The following is a 22,923-nucleotide window of genomic DNA, read 5'->3' on the forward strand; positions in this document are numbered from 1 at the left end:
CTTCTAGCTTCTGAAGCGACTATTGATGACCATGGTCCTAGAACAGACAGAAATATAGACGACAGGGATTCCTAGATAACATGCAATAGCTGCGGGTGCAAGATGAGGGAATTTTTTATTGAATATGTACTCAAGAACATCAATAGTAATTATATCTTCCATCATTTTCAATCCACAAATTACATCGTTTAAGCACAGAAAAATGTTGTTGGATGATAATTTATCAGTTAACATCAGGGAAGATCCGCTACATACTTTTTTTTTTTTTTTTTTTTTTTTTAATAACAATATGAATTGCCTATTGAGATGGAGATACAGAGTTCGGATAACTGTACAAGCACCTCAATCACATCTTGGTAAGTACGGTCATGTAACCATTGCTTTTAAAGTACGAACACACGTTTATCCTTTAACAAATTTCTAGTCATAATAAATTTACTTAATTGCAAATGTAACAAGGGTTAAATCCTTTATAAAATCACTTTCTACAGTCATTATTCCGTATATTCACGAACTACGTGTTGTTTTCACTCACACCATAACGTATTGTTTACGTCAATTAGCTATTGCTATTTTAGCCAACTGAAAACTGAATGAATAACTGCTAGTTGTCAAGCGACTTCCGGCCCACGTTGTGTATCTGAGACCATTTTGCTTCATTGGTATGCATTTCGTAGCAATACTATATAATCTTGTACCGAGACAGCATGAGAAAGTAAGTGTTAAGCATAAGGGGTCTCATATAACTGAAATGTGAATAGAACACTTGCGGAGAAACGAAAATTACTTCGTACACCTAAAGCTACAGCTTGTAAGTAAACATCTTCAGAGATATTAGACACGAGTAAACCAAAAATTGAATCAATTCAAGTACTCGTATAAGCACATTTCCATAAAAAAAATAGTAGAAAAAAGTACTTCAAAAGATTCATTATAATATAGTTTATTATCATGCATGAAGTTCTCACAAGGTAGGTTTCACCTGTCCTATATTCCGAAATAAGGATGCCAATTCAGGATTTTTTACCTTTCGGAATCTGGAAAGAAAAATCCGGAATTTTCTAAATTGCGGGATTTTTCCGAATTCAAAATCCAAAAAGTGAAATTTCTGATCCCGGAAAATTTTTGCCATCCCAATTCCGAAGACTTTATTGATATAAATTTTCTGCTTGTTTCGGGCTTGAAACAGAAAATAAAAACAAAAATCTAATTTTGCAATTTACCTTTAATGAGCTTTTGAGTGGCATTGAATGCCTGCTGCAAAAGCAAAGGCTGATCCACATCTGGGACATCGTCACCGAGTTGCTTGAAACATTGTGCCAGCGCTGAACCTCCAACACGAGACTTTCCGTCAGATAAATCAATGAACAACAAGGTGGTTTCTTTTCCATATGAAGGGCCTTTAATGTCAGGAGTAACGACTTGATTCACATTGGGGCATGGTGCATAGGTAGAAACCACTAACGTCCCTGAAGAAAAAAAGAAAAAGATGAATTATTCCAATAATTAAAACAGTTTTAAAAAGTAACTAAACTTAATTCTTGTTACGCTTTAAAATTTAGAGTATATAATTATTTCATTTAACTCAGCTAACAGATCATAGGATCACTATCAAACCATTTACAGACAAATTAGACTCTATACTACTTAACCCCCTGCGTGCCAGTGGCATCCACGTGGTTTGTTTTGGTTTGTATCTTTCTCAATTAATATTGAAACTGGATGTGGCAGTAATTTTCTATCACTTCCGGTTTTAGTAGAGATTACAAAGTGGAAATGAAACATATTCTTGGAACATTTAACTGATTGCAGAAAACAGTTCCTCGCTTTCTATTACTGTTTTTACTCTATGGCGATTAACGTTAAAACCGGAAGTGGTTCACTTCTTCCACTTCCGGTTTGAATATCCTTCCATCAATGAACTCGATTCCTAATTTTTTAACCCTCTACACTCTGGCCAAAATTGATGGTGATCTATCACGTAGTTCTTTGAGAATTTTTATCTCTCGGACTTTCACACACAAACACACATGAAACGTACATACAGGGCGGTAAGAAACTATTTGAACAAACTTCGGGAGCTGACACCGAAACAAGCAAAAAAATCCTGTGGAACTTTGGTCAGTGAGGGATAGTTTCGGCGATATAAGGTGCCAAAAGCGTGGGAAAATGAACTTCAGAGGGCTGTAATTCAAAAACAATGCAACGTAGAGAGTGCGGTTTAGAACATGACACTCGAAGCCATACCTACTCGATTGAAAAATTATGCTTCAAACCTCCGCAAGATGTGTGCGAGGTATTCCCCAAAGGAACTTATAGATTCCCTATAACCTGGCAAGTAATCCCTATGTTCCTTTGAACAATCCCTTGCACACATGTTGAGGAGGTTTGAAACATACATTTTTCAATCGACTAGGTATGACTTCGAGTGTCATGTTCTAAACCGCACTCTCTACGTTGCATTGTTTTTGAATTACAGCCCTCTGAAGTTAATTTTCCTACGCTTTCGGCACCTTATATCGCCGGAACTATCCCTCACTGACCAAAGTTCCAGAGGACTCTTTTGCTGGTTTCGGTGTCGAGAATCAGCTCCCGAAGTTTCTTCAAATAGTTTCATACCATCCTTTATATATAAAGGAGTTTTGGTAAACCAAAGTTTATAAAAAGCGACTAAGAATTCAAACTATGTTTCTCCTAAATACAAAAATAGAGATGCTGCTATATACTACACAATTTTATGAATGAAAGAACGAACCATCATTTTATCGTATTTTAGAAACATGGACGAGTAATTGCGGTGTAGTTTATAGCTTATGTTTCATGATTAACTTGTCAGTAAAAAATTACTTCTTAACGTATAACATATAAACAAATCTTGTTTATCGTACTTTAGGTATTCTCTTATATTATAAATACTGTCAGGTGATCTAAAATAACGAGTCTTATAATTCAGAGTCTACTGTGAAGTTCATATTTGTGAAATGAAATGAAATGAAATCTTTCAGTTTTACGTCCCACAGTTATGCCATGTAGGCTAAAGGAGACGGTGATGATAAGAAATGAATGAAACGGTGTAATGATGAAAGTAAGAAAAAACGGGAGAACCCCGAGAAAACCCACGTACGCGGTGTTTGTTCACCACAAAGTCCACTTGCCGCAAACTGCGATCGAACCGGGGACCCCACGCACCAGAGGTGAACTTCTCTATCATTGAGCCACCACGGCTCCAAGTTCGTGTTTGTGTTAATGTATTCAAATATAATTTAAGTTGGTGGTGGTTTATACAGAATTAATATTAAAAAAAAGTGACGTCTTAATGCTGCTAATCCTAGCTTTAAAACTATATATAACTTACAGCAATCCTGCGTTATATTGTCTTTTGCATAATGTGCTGATGAAGGCAACGATGTAGTGCCGAAATGTTAACACAGATCTGTTTGTTACGATCAGATTTTATTTTTTATTTAAGTAGTGTTTTTTTTTTTTTTTTTTTTAAGTAGCGGTTAATTTCATGATACGGTATTAAGCTTAATGAAATCATAAGATTCTGCATCTTAGCAACGTGTTTCAATATATATATATATATATATATATATATATATATATATATATATATATATACAGTGGCGGATCCAGGATATGGTCAAGGGAGGGGCTAAACCATAATTTGCCGTTTTATCCAGTGTAAAGCAGAATTGAAGCCCATTTTATCCAGTGTAAACCTGAGCGTCAAGGGTGGGGGGCTATAGCCCCTTAGCCCCCCTTGGATCCGCCCTTGTATATATATATATATATATATATATATATATATATATATATACTGTATTTTTCATGGGAGGGGTATGTACAGTGGCTCAATGGTAGACCGCTTACCTCTGGTCCGTGGGGTCCCTGGTTCGATCTTCGTCCAAGTGAGCTTGCAGTGAACAACATCGTGTCCGTGAATTTTCACGGGTACTCTCGTTTCCTTTCACATGTTCATTCCACCAATTCTTCCATCATCATTCATTTGCTTTAATCATCGTCTCTCTTAGTCTAAAAGAGCATAATCGTGAGACGTTACACTGAAGGATTTCATTTCATTTTTATATTTTTCGGATCTAGCATTCCCGCTTGGTTATCCTTTTGTATAAGAGAGATTTACCCTCTTCTGACTCCAAGAAAGTTAGCAAACCATGAAACCTAACTACAAATCAGACTACAATGAAATTTAAACATCATATAAATATAATAACTAACCAAGCTGGGTTTTATTAAGAGGTCAAGTCGTTGTTTTAAAAATCAAGGGACTATTTTATCATTGTATAATGCATTTGTTCAATCGAAACTAGAATATGCATCTATTGTTTGGGATTCATTTTATCAGTGTCGGAAACAGCAAATAGAAAAAAGTCAAAATAAGTTATTGAGATATACTGCGTATAAAATATATGGTATTCAAACTCGTTATGTTACTTATGATGAACTTTTTAAAAAAAATTCAAATTATTGTCACTTGAAAATAGGAGATTTATACAGCGAGTACTATATCTTAAAAAATAATTGATAACAAGGAAGATAACGTATTCTTATTAAGTAGATTACCATTTTATTGTCCTCGGCAAAATCAGAGAGGTAGACATGTTTTTTGTATGCCTGAAACCAGAATAAATGTGAACAGAAATTCACCACTGTCTAAATTATGTGATGCAGGTAACAAAATTGAGTCTATGGGATTGGATTTATTTCAGTATGAATTTAAGACTATTAACCGAAAGTGTTTTCAATTACTAAATATTAAATTGTAGAATATTTTTTTACAGCATATGTAAAGAGAAAAAACATTTATTGTACCATTTCGTGTTAGCAATGCTAGTTCCATATTTGGAGTTGGGTTGCATATTTTTTGATAATTATGTATAAACTTTGTACTTTGTAATTGCCTTTGGGTGTAAAGTACGAATAAACAAATTATTATTATTATTATTATTATTATTATTATTATTATTATTATTATTATTATTATTATCATCATCATCATCCCAACAACCATTTACAGAGTTGATGAAAATTTTCCATCAACGTACCAGGAGCTTTGACAGTCTTCCCTTCGACTCTTGCAGCCATGCTTAGTGAATCCTTTCCTCCATCTACAGCAATACCTAGCTGCGACATTAACTGACACATCGCTTGGCACGCACTAAAGAGAGCAGCTCCCTCGCCTGGAAGTTTAGCTGCCCACATCCAATTTCCACTGCACTTCACATCCTGTAAATAGCAATGGATAAAATCAAGAAAAATATTTCAAGAACTACCAAGTATATTACAAGTTCTGTTTGATAGAATCTTAAATAACGGACTCGAGATTTAAACCAACCACCTTTTATTATAACTGAGTTTCATTTTCAAAATTCCAGTATATTCAGTGTAACTATCAGCAAAATTCCTGTACCTAATACAATGATTTTTTAAAGTTCCTTAGGGATAATCACACTCTTGATTATTTCAGGTTTGTAATTCTTTTACCATCAAAAGAATATTTTATTTTTAATAAATTTAGTTAACCTTGATTTTTTTTGAAATACAATGATTTTTTAACATTTTTTAAAGGGCCTCCCAACTCCCCTTACAGCTCTCCACTCCACCAATTGCTTTAAATGTCTAATTACAAAATGTATACAATTCTTGCTTTGGAAAAGATTACAATCTCGATGGATACAAAATTGTTTCTAAGCAATTACAAAAAAATATTGTTGACAAATTATCAGTTTCATGATTTTTCCCGTATGTGTATCAAAATTCAGTGTATTTCCAATATTTCCAGTATTAAAATTAAATTCCAGTATAATTCAAGTATTTCCAGTATCAGTAGACATCCTGTATAAAAATAAAGTATTATAAAAGTTTTAACCGAGTTCTTGTAAGTCACTAAATGTTTCCAGAGTTCCATAAAGATCCTTGGCACAAGAAAATGACCTTGGAATAAAGGTTCAATTATCTTTAGCTCGTAGATAGGTATCTAGGATAACTTCTTCGCACATACCAGCCTCAGGAGATAGTTTAAAGGAATTCTTCGTTTTCCATTTTTGGTGATGAAATTTGACTTTTTATAGAACAAAATTTTCCCCAACTTGTACTTACATTTGAACAGTTAAAAAAAAAAAATCGTGACTCAAAAGCTAAGTTTCGTGACTTTTTCGTGACTTTCATGACTATTTTCTGATTTCGTGACTTTTTCGTGACATTCGTGATCGATAAACACCCTGTATTATTAAAAAGATTACTGTATGAAGCGACTAAGACAGTGTTAAACGTCTAAAAATAGTTAAAAACAGTTTCATGAAAATTATACTTCATACTAAAATCGCAGAATAGTCCTTGACACTTGAAAAAAAAAAGTCATTCCATACCACGCACGATTGTACCACTTGTATCATTCTCCCACGACCATCGCATGTTCGCGCTCTGCTGTATGACTTATCGAAGTCACACGTATATCAGGATTTCCACTCTCTTTCCCAAAAAAAAATTCCAGGACGTTTCCAGGACAAATCACCAATTTTCCAGGACTTCGACACTGGAAGGTATAACAGGATTGCAACTGTAGGTTCAAAACTCACAACAGAGAAATGGAAAATACAGTAGCTTATGCAGTGAATATTAACGCAAGTACAGTATTAATACACAATAATTAAATACACAAAGCGGAGCGTAATGTGCTTTTTTTTTTCTCCAAACTCCCCTTATAGCCATCCGATCCACTCAAATCCAGCACATGTATTTCCGTTCCTTCTACATAACATTTTAATTGTGCACCGAAGAAATTTACAAACAACAAAAATATATTTTTCGTACATGGTATCTTCATTGCGTGACAGTGTGACAGATATAATTAGGGGGGAAAAAAAGGAATTATATTACAAGTTTTTCAACTGAGTATGGAGTTGTGTGATTTCCTCATCTATAGACATAATCTCGTTCTTCTTTGGCGAAGCTGCTCTACGGATAGCATTTCACTTTGTCAATAAAGTAAAGCAAGAGTTGTGCTCCGCTTCATGTGCAAGCTGGTTAACTCCAGTCTCCAAAGCTTCACTTGTTTCCATCAATTTCCTTTTCTTTCTCTGCAGCTGCTGTACATTTTCACTTATCTCTTTCCTCTTGCTCTGCACTTGACTTTGTCTTTCAACAGTCCTAATTTTCTCCAGCTCTGCCATATAGAGATGCTTTGAATGGAAGGCGTGGTGCAGCATTTCTTTCATGCTTGAAATAAGGTCTTTATGGGAAATGTTATCATTTTTCCAATCTATGGAGGATTGATACTGGTACAAAGCACAGTTTCTGGAGGGTATTGCTAGTCAAGGCAGCATCCAAGAATGGGTTGACAGACTAGTGGATGAAAGAAGATAGAAGTTCCCACAGCCAACCACTCTGTTGGAAGAAAGAAAGCCCAGCAACCACTCACACATGGCAGGATCATCACAAATTATTATTCAACACAAAAACAGGAATAGCAAACAAAAATAGCAATCAATTAAAATTTTCATTATAATTATGAAAAATCTGACATTCAGCATTTCTGTAAATTTCAAAGACAGAAATACATTTTCAAGCACATTTCCAGGATGTTTCCAGAACAAAATCAATTCAAGGACATTTCCAGGTTTTCCAGGATTTCCAGGACGAGTGGGAACCCTGGTATACAGAAAAACAGTAATGGTAATGCAACATACTATGTCGAATTTGATCGACAAGTAAAATTTGCTATTAGTCTATTGTCAGCACACTGCTACGGTATATTCAAATCGATCTGACTATATTTTTTGTATTTAATACGATCTCGAATAGGATTTGAAACTCTCAGAAAGTTTTAAATTGGTATATTTTGCATCGATTCTACCCAGATGGTAGTTCAAGTCGATAGGCTTTAATACTAGCACTACTTATTAATGGATGTAAAGCTTCATAGATTCGTAGAGCAATGTTAATAGTACAAAGTTAATGTGTGACTTGCCACATTCTGAAATTCTGATTCCACATAGTAGCTGAAGGAGCCCTCGGAGAGTATTCCATTATCTAGTATTTTTGACTTATTTTGACCCGAAGAATAGCGCTCTTTGTTCGTGGGCGCCATTTTTTAGAACACTCGAGATATATATATATATATATATATATATATATATATATATATATATATATATATATATATATATATATATATATATATATATATATATATATATATATATATGTGTGTGTGTGTGTGTGTGTGTATGTATATGTATCAGTTGATAACTCACATCATGTTGAACAAAATGGCATATCTGAGAGTAAATTCTCGTAAATAGTTCATGAGTAAATCAGAAAAACGAACTTTCATGGCGCTAAAAGGTCTATCCACTGTTACCAATAACAAAAGGGATACTTTTCATTCTTCAGAAAGAAATTGTTTTCTATGTGTATGTAGCAAAATACACTGTTAAGTAGGTACACTATAGTTAAATACACTGTGTAGCAAAATATACTGTAGTTAATACACTACAGTGATGATGTTTGTCTTTTCCTAACAGTGACACGTCACTCTTTTATGTACACTCATGTCCAAAATTATTGTTGCATGTCTATAAATATGTTGTTGTAAGAATATAATTTGATAACAATTAAGTTGAGTTGATTTTGAGTTTAACGTCCCCTTCAGCAGCAAGGCTATATGAGACGTGGACCTACTGATTAACGTGGAATCCGAACCACATGAGCTCCCGCCGGGAATCGAACCCAGGCCTCCCACGCCAAAGGCGCGTACGCTAACCGCTTAGCCACGGAGGAGCTTAATTTGATAACAAATTAGCCCGGTATTTTTTTTATAATGTTAGTATGTGTATAATCGGCAAAGACATGTATGTGGCAAATTTCCTGTCAAAAGAGCAGTAAATAAGAACAATAAAACGAAAATAAAATTTTCTTGTCCATTTAGCAACATTTTGTTTTACTCATTCTAAGTTTCGCATTTATAATTCTTTTCCTAAGAAATTTACCACACATATACATTTCCCGATTATATATATAACATTTAGTATTAAAAGTACCCTGCAAAACCATTATCAAATTATATTCTTACAAGAAGACAGTTATAGATATGCGACAATCATTTTGGACACGAGTGTACATACTACTTGTAATATCGAGATCAATTTCGGAAAGCAGTCTTACCAGAAGGCAAAATTTTACAAAGAAATTCTATGTTACTGTATATAACCTAGAAGAAGAAGAAGAAGAAAGCAAAATTACTACCAGAGAACATTTCATATTACATATCTCAAAGAAGACTTCATAATTCACATTAAAAAAGGGTTTGGCTTTAACAATGAATAATTTATTTTTAAGCTTAACTTCTTATTTTTTTTTTATAGTCCCTACAAATACATGAGAAAGTGGTTCCACTTGAAATTAAACACTTGACTTTACTATCTCTTGAAGTTACCTTTATATCCGATATCCTTGCAAACACAAGATTGGTCAAAGATTCAGCAACGGTCATCCTTGCTCCTGCTGCAGGATCTATCAGTCCTTTGATTGGCTGCTCTCCAATAGCTGTCGCGGAACCTTCCTGTAAGAATAGAACAATTTTATGTATTGAAGTAAGCAAGCAAGTACAGTCTTATCTAGAAAACAAATGGCCACCCACTCCCCTTTGAAAGCTCCTATACTCTAACCCAGAACTTGAATTAAAACAAGCAAATGTTTAATTTCTTTGGTCAACTTAGAACTTTATTTAGAAACAATTTTATTTAGCTGGAATTTCCTATGTGTGAATGTCAGAATGTGGCCTTTTAAAGCAAGGTGGGTGGCCAAGACTGTGCATACAAGGCCTGTCCGAAAAGTATCTCACCATAAACCCTGGTTAAATAATAATACACTCATTTGGTGTTTTCGTCATCCTAAGTCCCTTCAAACTCTGTACAGCATGGGATTCTTCTCTACAAAATTGCCCCGGCTCAGGGTTAGCACAATCGACGGACGCCCTTAGGAGAGGTTGTCGGAAATAAACGAAAAAATTTAAAACAGTATGCAACGGCTTAGTGAAACCTTTTCATACTGTTTTACAGCGTGGTCCGGAAGTGGGCGTACCCCTAATTGGTGTTTTCTGACGGTTTTAGGTTTAACCCACATTTGTTCGGTAACATTGCTTGGCATTGTCTGCTAACATTCCTTGACATTGTCTGGCAACATTGCTATCCATGCTCATTTGTTTTCTGCTTGATAACAGTTATTTGCAATGAAGTTGGAGTAATCAACAATGTGTGATCAAAGTCCATATAGCATTGAACAAAGATTAGTTGTTCCGGTTTGGCTTTACGAAAGACGTTACACAGGTGACATCATGGAAAGTGTTAAAGCGAAATTTACAGACTGCTAATCCACCAAGAAAAGCAACAATGTTGGGGTGGGAAAAACGTGCATTTGCTACACGCAGGGTGGAAGACCTTCCCCGAGGCGGTGGGCCGATAAAACCGAGGGAAACGTGCCGTGAAGTGGAAACATCAGTGCAGACAGTCGCCTTCAAAATCAACATGTAAAAGGTCTTCGGAACTTGGTATTCCTCGAACCACCATGATGAGGCACATGAAAAAAGATCTAAAATTGAGGCTTACCGTCCAATGCATGTGAATGAGCTGAGTGACGCCGACATGGATGCGCGGAAAGAGGCATACAGAATTCTCCTTAAGGCATTCCCTTCCAAACGATCCCGTGGTGCAGTCCTCTCACATACGTAGTGTAGTACGTTTCTCCTCTCACGTGTGGTAGTGTGCTATCTACTGGAGTATGCATTCTCGGAACGTTGTAATGTGGTGTAAGGAAAACCCCGGTTTTACAAAGAGATGGGGAGAAACCCACCACACGTGATCGTGTGGGCTGGAATGAGTGCAACACACATTTTTGGGCCTTACTTCTTCGAAGATAATGGTTAATGGACATTTTTACCTGGAGATACTTAATGAGTCGTCGGTGCCTCAACTGGAAGGAAATGGTATCAAAGACACTGTTGTGATACAGCAGGATGGAGCACCAGCGCACTTCGTGATTCACGTGCGTAATTACCTGAATCAGACTTTTCCTGCCGCTGGATTGGAAGAAGTTGTACATCTTGACCAGCTCCCTTTGCCTGGCCTCCAAGAAGTCCCGATCTGACGACACCAGACAATGCCCTCTAGTGTTTCATAAAGTAACAAGTAAGAAACACTCGATATCACACAACGCAGGAATTACGAGCAGCTATGGAACACGCCTTCACCCTCGTGACTCCGGAGTATCTCCGCAAAACATCTGCGAGAACTTGGTGCAGAATTCAGCTGTGTTACGACATGTATGGTGATCATACCGATGTTTATGACTCTTTAAGACTCTTAAGGCTTCAAGGTAACTGTGTACAGACATTCTACTATAACTAACACTACACTGTTGAAACTAAAGAGGGGGTACGCCCACTTCCGGACCACCCTGTATAAATATGTTTTCTGTTTGAAGTAAATATTTATTTCGAGTTTGACCAGAAAGTGAGAATAATTACTCTGGATTTTAGTGGTTTGTAAAAAGAGAACTAATCTAAGTATAACATGTGAATTCTTGATGCAGGGGTTCTTTATTTTGAAGTTGACTGAAGATAAAATTAGAATGAGTTTTTAAAATGATACCAAGTATTAACAAAGTGTCAGAAGGTATCGTTACTACGATTTGAAATAATAATTATTATTCTCACTCAAATCAGTAATAAGACTGAAATGATAACTATTATTCTCACTCAACTCAGTAATAAGAATGAAATGATAAATACTATTTTCATTCAAATCAGTAACAAGACTGAAATGATAACTATTATTCTCACTCAAATCAGTAATAAGACTGAAATGATTACTATTATTCTCATTCAAATCAGTAATAAGACTGAAATGATTACTATTATTCTCACTCAAATCAGTAACAAGACTGACATGATAACTATTATTCTCATTCAAATCAGTAATAAGACTGAAATGATAACTATTATTCTCATTCAAATCAGTAACAAGACTGAAATGATTACTATTATTCTCATTCAAATCAGTAATAAGACTGAAATGATAACTATTATTCTCATTCAAATCAGTAACAAGACTGAAATGATAACTATTATTCTCACTCAAATCAGTAATAAGACTGAAATGATTACTATTATTCTCATTCAAATCAGTAATAAGACTGAAATGATAACTATTATTTTCACTCAAATCAGTAATAAGACTGACATGATAACTATTATTCTCATTCAAATCAGTAATAAGACTAACATATAATACATACCACATTAAAGTAGGATAAAGCAACAACTGCTACATCAGCCAAGGGTGTATGTAGAGGTCCTACACACTGTTGCTGAGCTATTAATCCTGTGACGCAACGGTCAACTTTGTTGGTGAGATATCTTTTGCTGGCAACAGAAGGCAGACGCAGCACTCTATCCAAAGCCAGTTTCACTGTTACATTTTCAGGTAGTAATAATGGCTTCAATATTGTTCTCTTACGTTCTAGATTGAAAACCTGTTAAAGAATGAATATCTATAATAAATATCTACATTGAATGTTGTAAAACATTGGAAAATACTATTTTTAAAATGGTAGCATGATCTACCTTGTTTGTTTCATTTCCTACCTTTTACGCAAATAATGAGACACCATAAACAGTTACAAAAAGATTAAATGCTTTTTATTTTATCAAAATTAAGCCACATACAACAATTTTGCAAACTTTTTATTTCACAACAAGCTTTTAATCCTCACAAACATTGTATCCAAATACGATTTATAAAAAATTTGTTAAGATTTCGTATTTATCTGGTTTGTCTTCATTATTCAGCTTGACCTTACAACAGACAAAGGGTAATGATTATATGAGGAGTTTAAAATAGAAGACACAGTCGTTAACATAAATAAATAAAATAAAATAAAATAAGGCAGTTTAGTGTATAACTAGTTTTAAAGTTGTCAGTTACGTGCAATAGCTATTGTTCTCTTTAATTTTTTATAGGTGTGTTGCTTGTAAATTATATTCAACAAAAGAATTATTCCAAGTGCGACTCAAACTTAATACGAAATTCTTAAAAGATTGGTAAAATTTACAGTCTTTCACCAGAGAATCTCTGAAAGAATTATTTTCCACAAAAACAAATTACAAATTTAACAATAGGTCAGTTGTTCAATTTCCATCTTTATAACTATTGCCCCTAAAGAGCAAGTTGTTTGAGTCAAATGATTTGATCTTCACGTTAGTTACTTGACCTGTTGGGAACAGTCATAGCATAAAGCAGGATAGAGTAAAAATAGCTACATCAGTCAAGGGTGTATGTAGAAGTCCTACAAACTGTTGTTGTATTATTAATCTTATGACGCAGCATTCGACTTTGTTGGTTAGATATCTTTTGCTGGCAACAGCAGGTAGACGCATTCAGGTTAATGGGAAACCATTCAGGTAAACTCTTAAAGACGCAATAAACAAAATACTCTCAAAGACGCAATAAAAAGACAGATTCATACTACCACTTTTTAAATAATGTTAGAACTACCCCAATTACTTTTTTTTAAAAAACAAACATTATTTATACGAAACAAACAAACATTATTTAAAAAATATATACGAAAATGAAATTAATACGCGTAAATGTTTACTCTTATTCCCTCTTCGGATAAAACAATAACAGAAAGGGTATCGATAATTCGTGTTTCAATAATCCGATGTTCTGTATAATCGAGCCACTCAAAAAGATCCGAGCACTAACAAATGAGAATTCCGTTCCTAGAACCCCCTTGAAGGCAATTATGTTACTGTATATTCTAAAGAACACATTGCTTACAAACGGGAATTCTGATCCCACAGTGGCCTTGAAGTCAGTTATGTTACTGTATAACATGATGAACCCACCGCTTACTAAGCGAATACCGTTTCCAGAGCCTTTCTGAAGTCAGTTACGTTACTCTATATCTTAAAGAACCCACCACTTAAAAATGCCCTTCAAGTCAGTTATATTGCTGGACATCCTAATAACACTTGATAATTATATACAAAGTATAATAGTTTCAACATACTTCTTCCTGACCGCTCAAGGTTTCATTTTCATTTGGTACCAGACAGAATACTCGTTCTTCACACGGAGAGTATACGTTTCATTTCGGACATAAAGCGGTGAATTTGGATTTAAACGCCATTGGAAGTGTCCTGTTCGTCTCAGCGACCCCGAAAACTATGGATTCGACACTAATATCAATCTCTTTTGATCATTTTTAAATGTCCCCCTTCCCCTACGTTGCACCGTCAAAGTCAAATCATAAAATCCATTCTAGGCTCGAACTTCATTTATGTCGAAAATTTGATCGATGTCACTCGAGTGGTTCAAGACTTATTAAGTCACAAATGTATTTATAGTTAGTTTCACTTTTTATGTATCTCCTCCCTCCCCCTTTCCTAAGTTCCACCAACAAAGTGAAATGATAAAAACCATCGCAGGCCCGAATCTCATCTATGTGACGAATTTGATCGAGACCGGTTTCGTGGTTCAAGAGATATTAAGTTTTATTTATTTTTATATATCTCCCTCTCCTCCCCTCCCCTACGTTGTACCGTCAAAGTGAAATGATAAAAACACTCCCAGGCCTGAACCTCATCTATGTTGAAAATCTGATCTGATCGAATCCAAGAAGTATGAAGTCACAAACATAGTCGCTTTCATTTTTACATATATAGATTAAAACAATTCTAGTAACAGGCAAATGTCAACAAGAGATGATTACTTCTCCCTCTTCGAGTTCAACTTTTTATTTATGTCTGATGTGGATTAGTTGCTTTATTCTTTTATAAAACTGCAAATTCTTAATTTTTCGGTTACAATTTGGAAAGATTTGTTCATTCATCACGTTTCATAGTGAGTTTCTATATTTACTAAGAAGCATCAAGTGCGTAACATTTTCAATTTGTCTTTGTCATAAAAAAATTAAATGAAATCTTTGAGTTTTACGTTCCACGGTTATACCGACTAGGCTAAAAGAGACGGTGATGATGACAAATGAATGAAACAGTGGAATGAAGAAAGCGGGAGAACCCCGAGAAAACCAACGCACACGGTGTTTGTGCACCACAAAGCTCACTTGGCGCAAGTTGGGATCGAACCAAGACCCCATGCAGCAGAGGTGAACGCTCTACCACAGAGCCACCGCGGCCCCTTAGTTAATAAAGTTTTACTTTGGAAGTTTACAGTGTTTCAGCAGCTATTGTTTCCGTCAGAAGTGCATATTTACTAATATGTCAAAATTATATATTCTGCAGCTTAATGTTTTACACTTCCACAGATAAAGAGAAAACGGAGGCTGTTCGTTGAAACTGTTTGATCAATTGAGTGACAAAATACTATATACTTTATTTATACCATACAATAATTGCACAAAATCTGTAAAATAAAAATTATTGTCTCCTTTCCCGTAAAATCTGCATTTTTGGTAATTTGAAGTAGACTCTGTCTCATCCAATACGAATTACCGACGTGGAGAAACACCGTATGCGTGGGTTTTCTCGAGGTTCTCCCGTTTTCTTCCACTTTCTTAATTCTACCATTTGGTCCATCTCATAATCACTGTCCCCCTCAGTCTCGATGTATAATCGTGGGACGTTAAACTAAACCGATACTTTACTATATATCCAATTCCGGTGTAAAAGTGAGACGGAACGCAGGAGGACGTCGTTTCCTTACTTTCAGAAAATATCTATAACGTCCCCAATTTCTAAAAATTTACAATGGGCGAAGATATGAACAAGGGACGGCGTGACGTCAAGCATCTTTTCAGATCCACTTTTATCCTTGACCCAATTAACTATTTTTTACGCTGCAAATGATATAATTTTGCTCAAAACTCTTTTCAAGCACTCTGAAATTGGATACTAGACTATTTCTTAATGTACAGGGTGACTCAAAAAAACGGGAAATTTTGAAGTAAATAATTTAATGAAAACAGTTTTTTTAAAAAAAAAAAAATAATAATGTCATTTTAGAATACACAAAATAAATCACAAACTGACAAATCAGGAGATCTGGGGGCCATTGAATGTAACAATTTTTTAAAAAAAAATTACACGTTCCCCAAATAATTGGCGTACAGCAGCCATCGATATTCGTGCTGTGTGGGACGTTGATCCATCTTGTTGAAACCAGGTTGTGTCAATAATGTGTGGAAATCTCTGTAGTTGTTGCACAACAAAGGTTTTAAGTATGGCGATGTAATGACTCGATGTGCCATTCTCGTCCTCAAAACTATAAGGGTCCATCACACCGTATGATAACATAGCACACCACACAGTAACATTGTTGCTGTACAATGGACGCTGGTGTAGCTTCATAGGATTGTGTCTTGTGCCCGTGGCGTCCTAAATTAAAATGATAGCAGAATTCTCTACATGCCCCCTCCACACTGTCATTTTCTTGTAAAACGCTTTGTTCGAGAAAGCACGTTGAGCACCACTCCAAGCATTCACGATAACTAAATGGTAGGATGTCGTTGACAGGCTAGCGTACGTTATTCAGTGTTACTAAACTCCCATTGTTGCCAAAACAACTTTCAAAATTTCCCGTTTCATTGAATCACCCTGTATATCTACTCAATACTGAATTTCAAAAGTACTAATAATAATACAAGAATATATGAAGTTCTTGCTGCGTTTTTATACCTTCAATGCACACAAACATATTAGAGAAATAATGGCAATCTATAAAAAGAAAAGGAAAGGAAAGAAAAGAAAAGAAAGAAAAATCGTTATTGTTATGTACTAACCTTTCGTGGCATTTTCCCTAGAACAAGTTCTAACTCTAAGTCAACGGGATGTCTGACATTTTCCTTATCGTAGGTGCCATCTAAATACTTATTCACAGCGGGATCCTCCTCTTCTGATAATATTATCTATATAAAAAAATGTATATGAATATGACTGGAAGTAGAGAGACAGTGAGTAATATGTCTATTCTTTTCTTTTAAGATTCTACACACAAATAAAATTAGGAAAGTTGACTTCAGAACTACGCTATGCATAAGAATAGGAAGTGTTAAAAAATGGCTATATACATCCATCTTTCTGCCTACAGGAATCAGAGCACAACTAGCATGAGATAACGAGAATAGATTCAGCTCTCAAGAATACATTCCATCTCCACTTTTTCCTTCAACCCTCTATTCAACTGAAAGTGGCTTAGTCGCCATATTGGAAAACAGTAATATATAGAGTACAGTGATCTTTATTATGAACTTATTTTGCAGATATCCATTTTATTTTATTCATTGGACTTAAAGAAGTGCATTTCGTTTCATTTCTGCGTTTTCTTTCATTTTACATCACAATGAACTCTTTATTCATGTTTAAACCTCATCCACATCCATGGGAACTACTGCGATAACGTACTCTCAAATACCTTTCTTATACGCCATGATAATGCTCCAGCCAATGAGAATACACATGTAGACGAAATTAATAAAAATTCATATCTTATAAGGGATCCGAGACTCCATTTTACGCCTGGGTTCTGGGACCCATGGGCGGGGTTTTATCAGGAAAGCGGGGAGAAAGAGAGAACATTCGGCAAGATGGTAGAAGACTAAATGGAAATGCGTTGTGCTACTTGCTATTTCTTCTGTTATTTTAATATTTTTTTCATTCATTTTTTTTAAAAGCTTTTTGTTAACAAAGAACAAACAAAGTAAGATGTAACTGTTATAAGCATCTCAAATAAAATCAATTGAACTGAGAATGCATTTTGTTCAATAATTTCCTCGGTGTTGGTGTGCACAGTCCGCCTATTACAGGTTTCTTTATATTATGTTCTCTATAATAGAATCAACTTGCTGAAGCATATTGTTTTTAACATAACATAAGCAGTTTTTCAGAATCGATTCAGAGTCCCAACAATGGACTCCATTCCACTCTTATATCAGTACCAGAACTGGACATGATAGAAAATGAGACCAACAAATTGTAAGATATATAGAGAAATGACACTTTGATATGGATTCACCGTTGTCCCAACAATAAGTTACATTTCAACTTTTATCAATGTTTTCAAACCAGAAACAGTAGAAAACCATGACTTCCGACTTCAACACTAATTGCTAATCAAGAAAGGTAATGGATAACGAAAGCAGATGATAGTATATGTATTCAGAGCCGCAAGAATAGGTTCTATTTCTCACTTTATTCTTCTACTATTATTATTAATACGTATCCTGCCTTTGCCTTTTGGCAGACCCTGGTACTTTAAGGTTTGGACCTGGAAATGTTTCTTCCACGTTTCTCGATTTTTAGCTTCCTCTTTTAACTCTCAATATTTTCTTCTATTTTTCAAATCATCGATCAATCGTGTTCTTCTTCCTATTCGTCGCTTTCCTTCTATGGCGGTGTGAAGAAGACAATTTCTTCCTAAGATGTGTTTAATCCGATTGGCCTTTCTACGAAGAATGCCGGCTAGAAGCGTTCTCTTCTCTCCTATCTGTTTCAAAACATTTTCATTTGTTGCTCTCCCTCTCTCTGTCTGTCCATTTTATATTCTCCATTTTCCTCCAACGTCACATTTCGAAGCTCTCTAAGTGTTTCTTCTCTACCCTCCGTAATGTCCAAGTCTCTGAGCCATACAGTCCAATACTCCGCGTATAGCACTTGACCAACTTCTTCCTTAGTCCAATATTGAGTCTGCTAGTTAAGAGAGATCTTTTCTTGTTGAATGTTTCTTCGGCTATGGCAATTCTTGACTTGATATCTTTGGTACAGTAAGCGTTTCTCGTCAAAATACTTCCCAAATACTTGAAATGATCGACCTCTTCAAGTTCTCTTTGTTCTACTCTGAACCGTAAGGGCGTGTTTCCACGGGATATTCTCATGACTTTCGACTTTTCGGTGTTAATTTCCATTCTATATAGTTTCCCAATGTCAACTATTTTGTCAATTATTTCTTTATAGCAGCGGAAAATGGTAGAACTATATTACCGCTTCCGGTTTCCATACTGATCTCCACAGTTGTAAAAACGGTAAGAAATACCAAGAAATGGGTTTCTGATGTGAATTTCGCATCCAAAGAATAAGTTTCATCTTCACATTTATCCCTCTGCTCACACCAGAAGTAGTGAAAATATAGGTTTTCCGGTTTCAAAACTGATCACCATAGTGAAAGCAAATAAACAACAAAAAATGTTAATGGACAGTGAAAATCAGTTTTCTGATAATGAATTCGGCGTCCCAAGAATGGATTCCATCTCTAGTCTTGAACTTGCATACTGTACTACTGTAGTTTGGAAGTCTACTGTAATTTTAAAATGTGAAACAAAACTCACTTGTTATAAATATTTTAGAACAAAAAAACCATACACACTAGATTTGTAATATAACAAGAAAATCTGCTCTAATAAAATATAACAGAAATCATCTTTGCTCTATCTAGTGTTTGAATTATGATGGATGATATTTCGATTAAAAATGTCTTCAAGAAACTAAAAGGTACTGATCATTACGCTCTCTCAGAAACTGAACTAAATTCACTGCCAACATTTTCGAATGTCCTCACATTTATAATCTCTACTATTACGAAAATTACGAGGTGTGTTCAAAAAGTATCGAACCCTATTTTTTTCCTGCGTAAACTAATGAAGCGCGGGATACTTTCTTCGGTATAGATGTAGAGAGGACACTCATTCACAGATATGAATTTTGTCCTGCCCGCAGAAAGTGGCAGTCGGTGGCAGTCGGTCGTTGAGGTTGTTTTTGTAAAATGACGGAAAAACTTGAGCAACGAAATTGCATCACATTTTGCCAAAAGCTTGGTGATACCCAAGCGGAAACCATTCGCAAGATTCAACAGACTTTCAGGGACGATACCATGAGCACCTCATGCATACGGGAGTGGTATTATCTGTCAGGCAAGTAAATGTACACCTGTTTTTCGAGTCTGGCATTCCTGCTCTCCATCCGTGGAGAGTATGAGAATTAAATCAATCAAATGTTTACTGAGGGGCAAAAAGAAAAGTTTAATCTGAATAAGACATTGCAGAGGGACACAAGCTGTGAATACGAATAGTGCATAGTGTAAATAAAGGACGACACCGAAAGAGAAAGCCAGACACAGCTGTTGAACTTAGAAAAAAGAGTAAAAATTGTTGAAGTGGGAACATAAAACACAAATACAACAAATACGCCGAAAACTAAACATTCACCATGCCATGATCTTGGTGTAGTGGTTAAGATGCTGGCTTACAAATGCAAAGGTCGCCAGTTCGAATCTTCGGTGAGGACATTTTTAAAAATTTTTGTTTATAATATACTATGCAGCTCATGAGAGGTGGTAAAAGAGATCGTATTTAGTCTTTCGTAGCAATTATTATTGGTAAGGTTTAGTACTGATAATACTTTTTGTTTTGTTTTTGTCTTTTTGTCTTGATAAAAGTAAAAAGAAAAACATGGAAGTAGACCATACTCATGGTTATTAAAAATACAATTTCTACATGCCTTACGCCTCCCGACCACGTTTCTACGTTAGCAAGTAAGAGGTTTGTGTTTAGGTTAGGCTGGTCAATACGTTTTGCAAAGGGGCCCGGTTTAGCTCTGACGCACCACAGGTGCGAGAAGGGAGCAAAACACTTTTTCTCTCTCCCTCTGTGTGTCTGTTTATCTATCTATCTGTATATATATAACGCTATTTGTGAATGCCGTAACCACCCTAATTTTCAGCGGATTGAGATGAAACTTGGCACAAACATTAATTGTTGAAATATCTTCAGTTCGTTAACCAGAATAATCAGACGAAAATGTTCAAAATGGCGGCCCTTTAAACTCGTAAAAACTTCCAAGGGAACCAAATTTCGCCCATAAATGGGTATTCAGAATGTTTGAATAACTTTTCCTCTTTTACTGAAATATTTGTGTGCAGAGACTTATTGAAATATTGGACCCGATTAATCGCATAAAGAATGTTCACGCCCTTTTCGCTACGGTCAGTTTTTTTTTTTTTTTTTTGCAGGAGGGGGTTATTTTCGTAGTGATGATAAGATGATTGCTAGTGATGATATGAAATTACACATTGAAAGTGAAGTAACTTGTGAAACGTGTTATTTGAAAGAATCATATAATAAATGTGCTTTCCTCTAACACAGAGAGAGCGTGAATGGCGAGGAGTGTTATTTGATTTGCTTTTAGTAACACATTGCATTGCAAATAAAGGTAGGCAACATTAGTGGTAAGTAAAACAATAATAATAATAATAATAATAATAATATTAATAATAATAATAATAATAATAATAATAATAATAATAATAATAATAATAATAATAATAATAATAGGTGTTGTTTGTGGCAAGGCAATATCTTCCTCAATTCTTCTTCAAACGTAATGATTGTAACGCCATATCTCCCTTACAAACAAAATATTAGCAATTTATATCGAAAGAACGGGAAACTGTTGAGTGATGGGAGCAACGTTGGACAGTATGCACTCATAGTACTCAGAAAAATAAGCGATTTCAATGAAAAATGAACGAAGAGTCATTGTCATGGGTAATCATGGAGCCAAGCAGAGCCCTCTTTAGGCAAAATGTCGATAACTTATATCGAGAGAACAGGAGGTGATAGTGAGATGGGACCAACGTTGGACACCGTGGACCCATAAGGCGCATCGAAAAAATTAGGGGGGCGGGCGCCAGCCAGCCTTACTTATTTCCACATAATAATATAAAATTATATTGTCGAAATACACACACGAGTTAGCTAGTAATATGTCATATTATTATTATTATTATTATTATTATTATTATTATTATTATTATTATTATTATTATTATCATCATCATCGACAGCGTCTTTTCATTACGTGTGCATGTTTGACGTGAAGCCAAAGAGAAGATCCATCATTCATAGAAAGAATAAGAATAGCCAGTTACTTTAATTGCGAACGACGGCGAAAAATACGAAAAGAGACAACCTTAGCGAAAAGAAACAATACTTTCTCTCAAATGGATAAAAAAATAAAGCCGAGATAGATTCGAACTCGTATGGACGGCGCGAACAGTCAGTTCAGTGTCCACTTTTTTTTTTTTAACTGACTCACCAAATGTGTTTTAGTAACTTACTTATTGCTAATTTTATTTGCTTCACTCGTTTAACTTGCTTTTTCTAATAACTTATAACGACAGGGACACGAACACAGAAACATCGAGGACAGTTAAAAATCATAGATGCTCTCCCACCGGGAATCGAACCCGGGACACCATGCACCAAAGGCGCATGTGCTAGCCACTAGACCAGCCGGCGGGGCACTGCTCACTCTCTGTGTCGTTAGGGATTACGACCACTGTATTGCCAGCTATCACTTCTGAGGGTTGTATACTATGATCACATGTTTCTTCTTTCCTGGAAGAGTTAAACCTACATTCTATGTAATACATGAAATATTTAGACCTACATGCTTTTCATATAATGTAATAAAAGGTCATGCTGGGAATAAGAAAAAGAACATTCCTTGGACAAAACGGAAACTATTGGCATCAGAAATAATTATCTACGAGGCATGCGCAGTAGTATATTTCAGAATAGTTACTGTTTAGTTCAGTAAACGAAGAAAGGGGTATAAAAAAGCAAATATGTCGAGTCAACGAGATCGACCAGAGTTGACAGAGGCGGAGTAGTAATACAACAACTTAGTTAAATTGATAATTGGTTCTTTATTCTGTAGTAGATCGTATCACTCTTTACGGGAGAGTAGAGAAAGACTTACTAACGCTGTTATATAGTAAGCATTAGTAACACGATCATACAGACACAAATGGATGTAACTGTGAGTACTACAACTTGGATTTAACGAAAGCCGTTTAGATATTCAGTGGTTTGCAGGGTTGTATAAGA

At 35.4% G+C, this 22,923-nt stretch overlaps 1 protein-coding gene across 6 annotated transcripts in view; it reads right to left on the minus strand.

Annotated features, from left to right (window-relative positions):
- Positions 1–22,923, minus strand: part of Pfas (phosphoribosylformylglycinamidine synthase) — a 124,518-nt gene that overhangs the window by 27,395 nt on the left and 74,200 nt on the right. For all 6 annotated transcript variants that reach the window (XM_081739139.1, XM_081739140.1, XM_081739138.1 and 3 more), the window contains exons 13-17: positions 16,825–16,950; positions 12,316–12,552; positions 9,458–9,583; positions 5,067–5,247; positions 1,224–1,469 (exon numbers count right to left, since the gene is read on the minus strand). In XM_081739139.1, coding sequence (XP_081595265.1) covers positions 1,224–1,469; positions 5,067–5,247; positions 9,458–9,583; positions 12,316–12,552; positions 16,825–16,950 — 916 coding nt within the window. The remainder of the gene's footprint in view (positions 1–1,223; positions 1,470–5,066; positions 5,248–9,457; positions 9,584–12,315; positions 12,553–16,824; positions 16,951–22,923) is intronic.

This window comes from Thermobia domestica, chromosome 14 (assembly GCF_964235325.1).
Source record: "Thermobia domestica chromosome 14, izTheDome1.hap1.1, whole genome shotgun sequence".
Lineage (NCBI taxonomy): Eukaryota > Metazoa > Arthropoda > Insecta > Zygentoma > Lepismatidae > Thermobia > Thermobia domestica.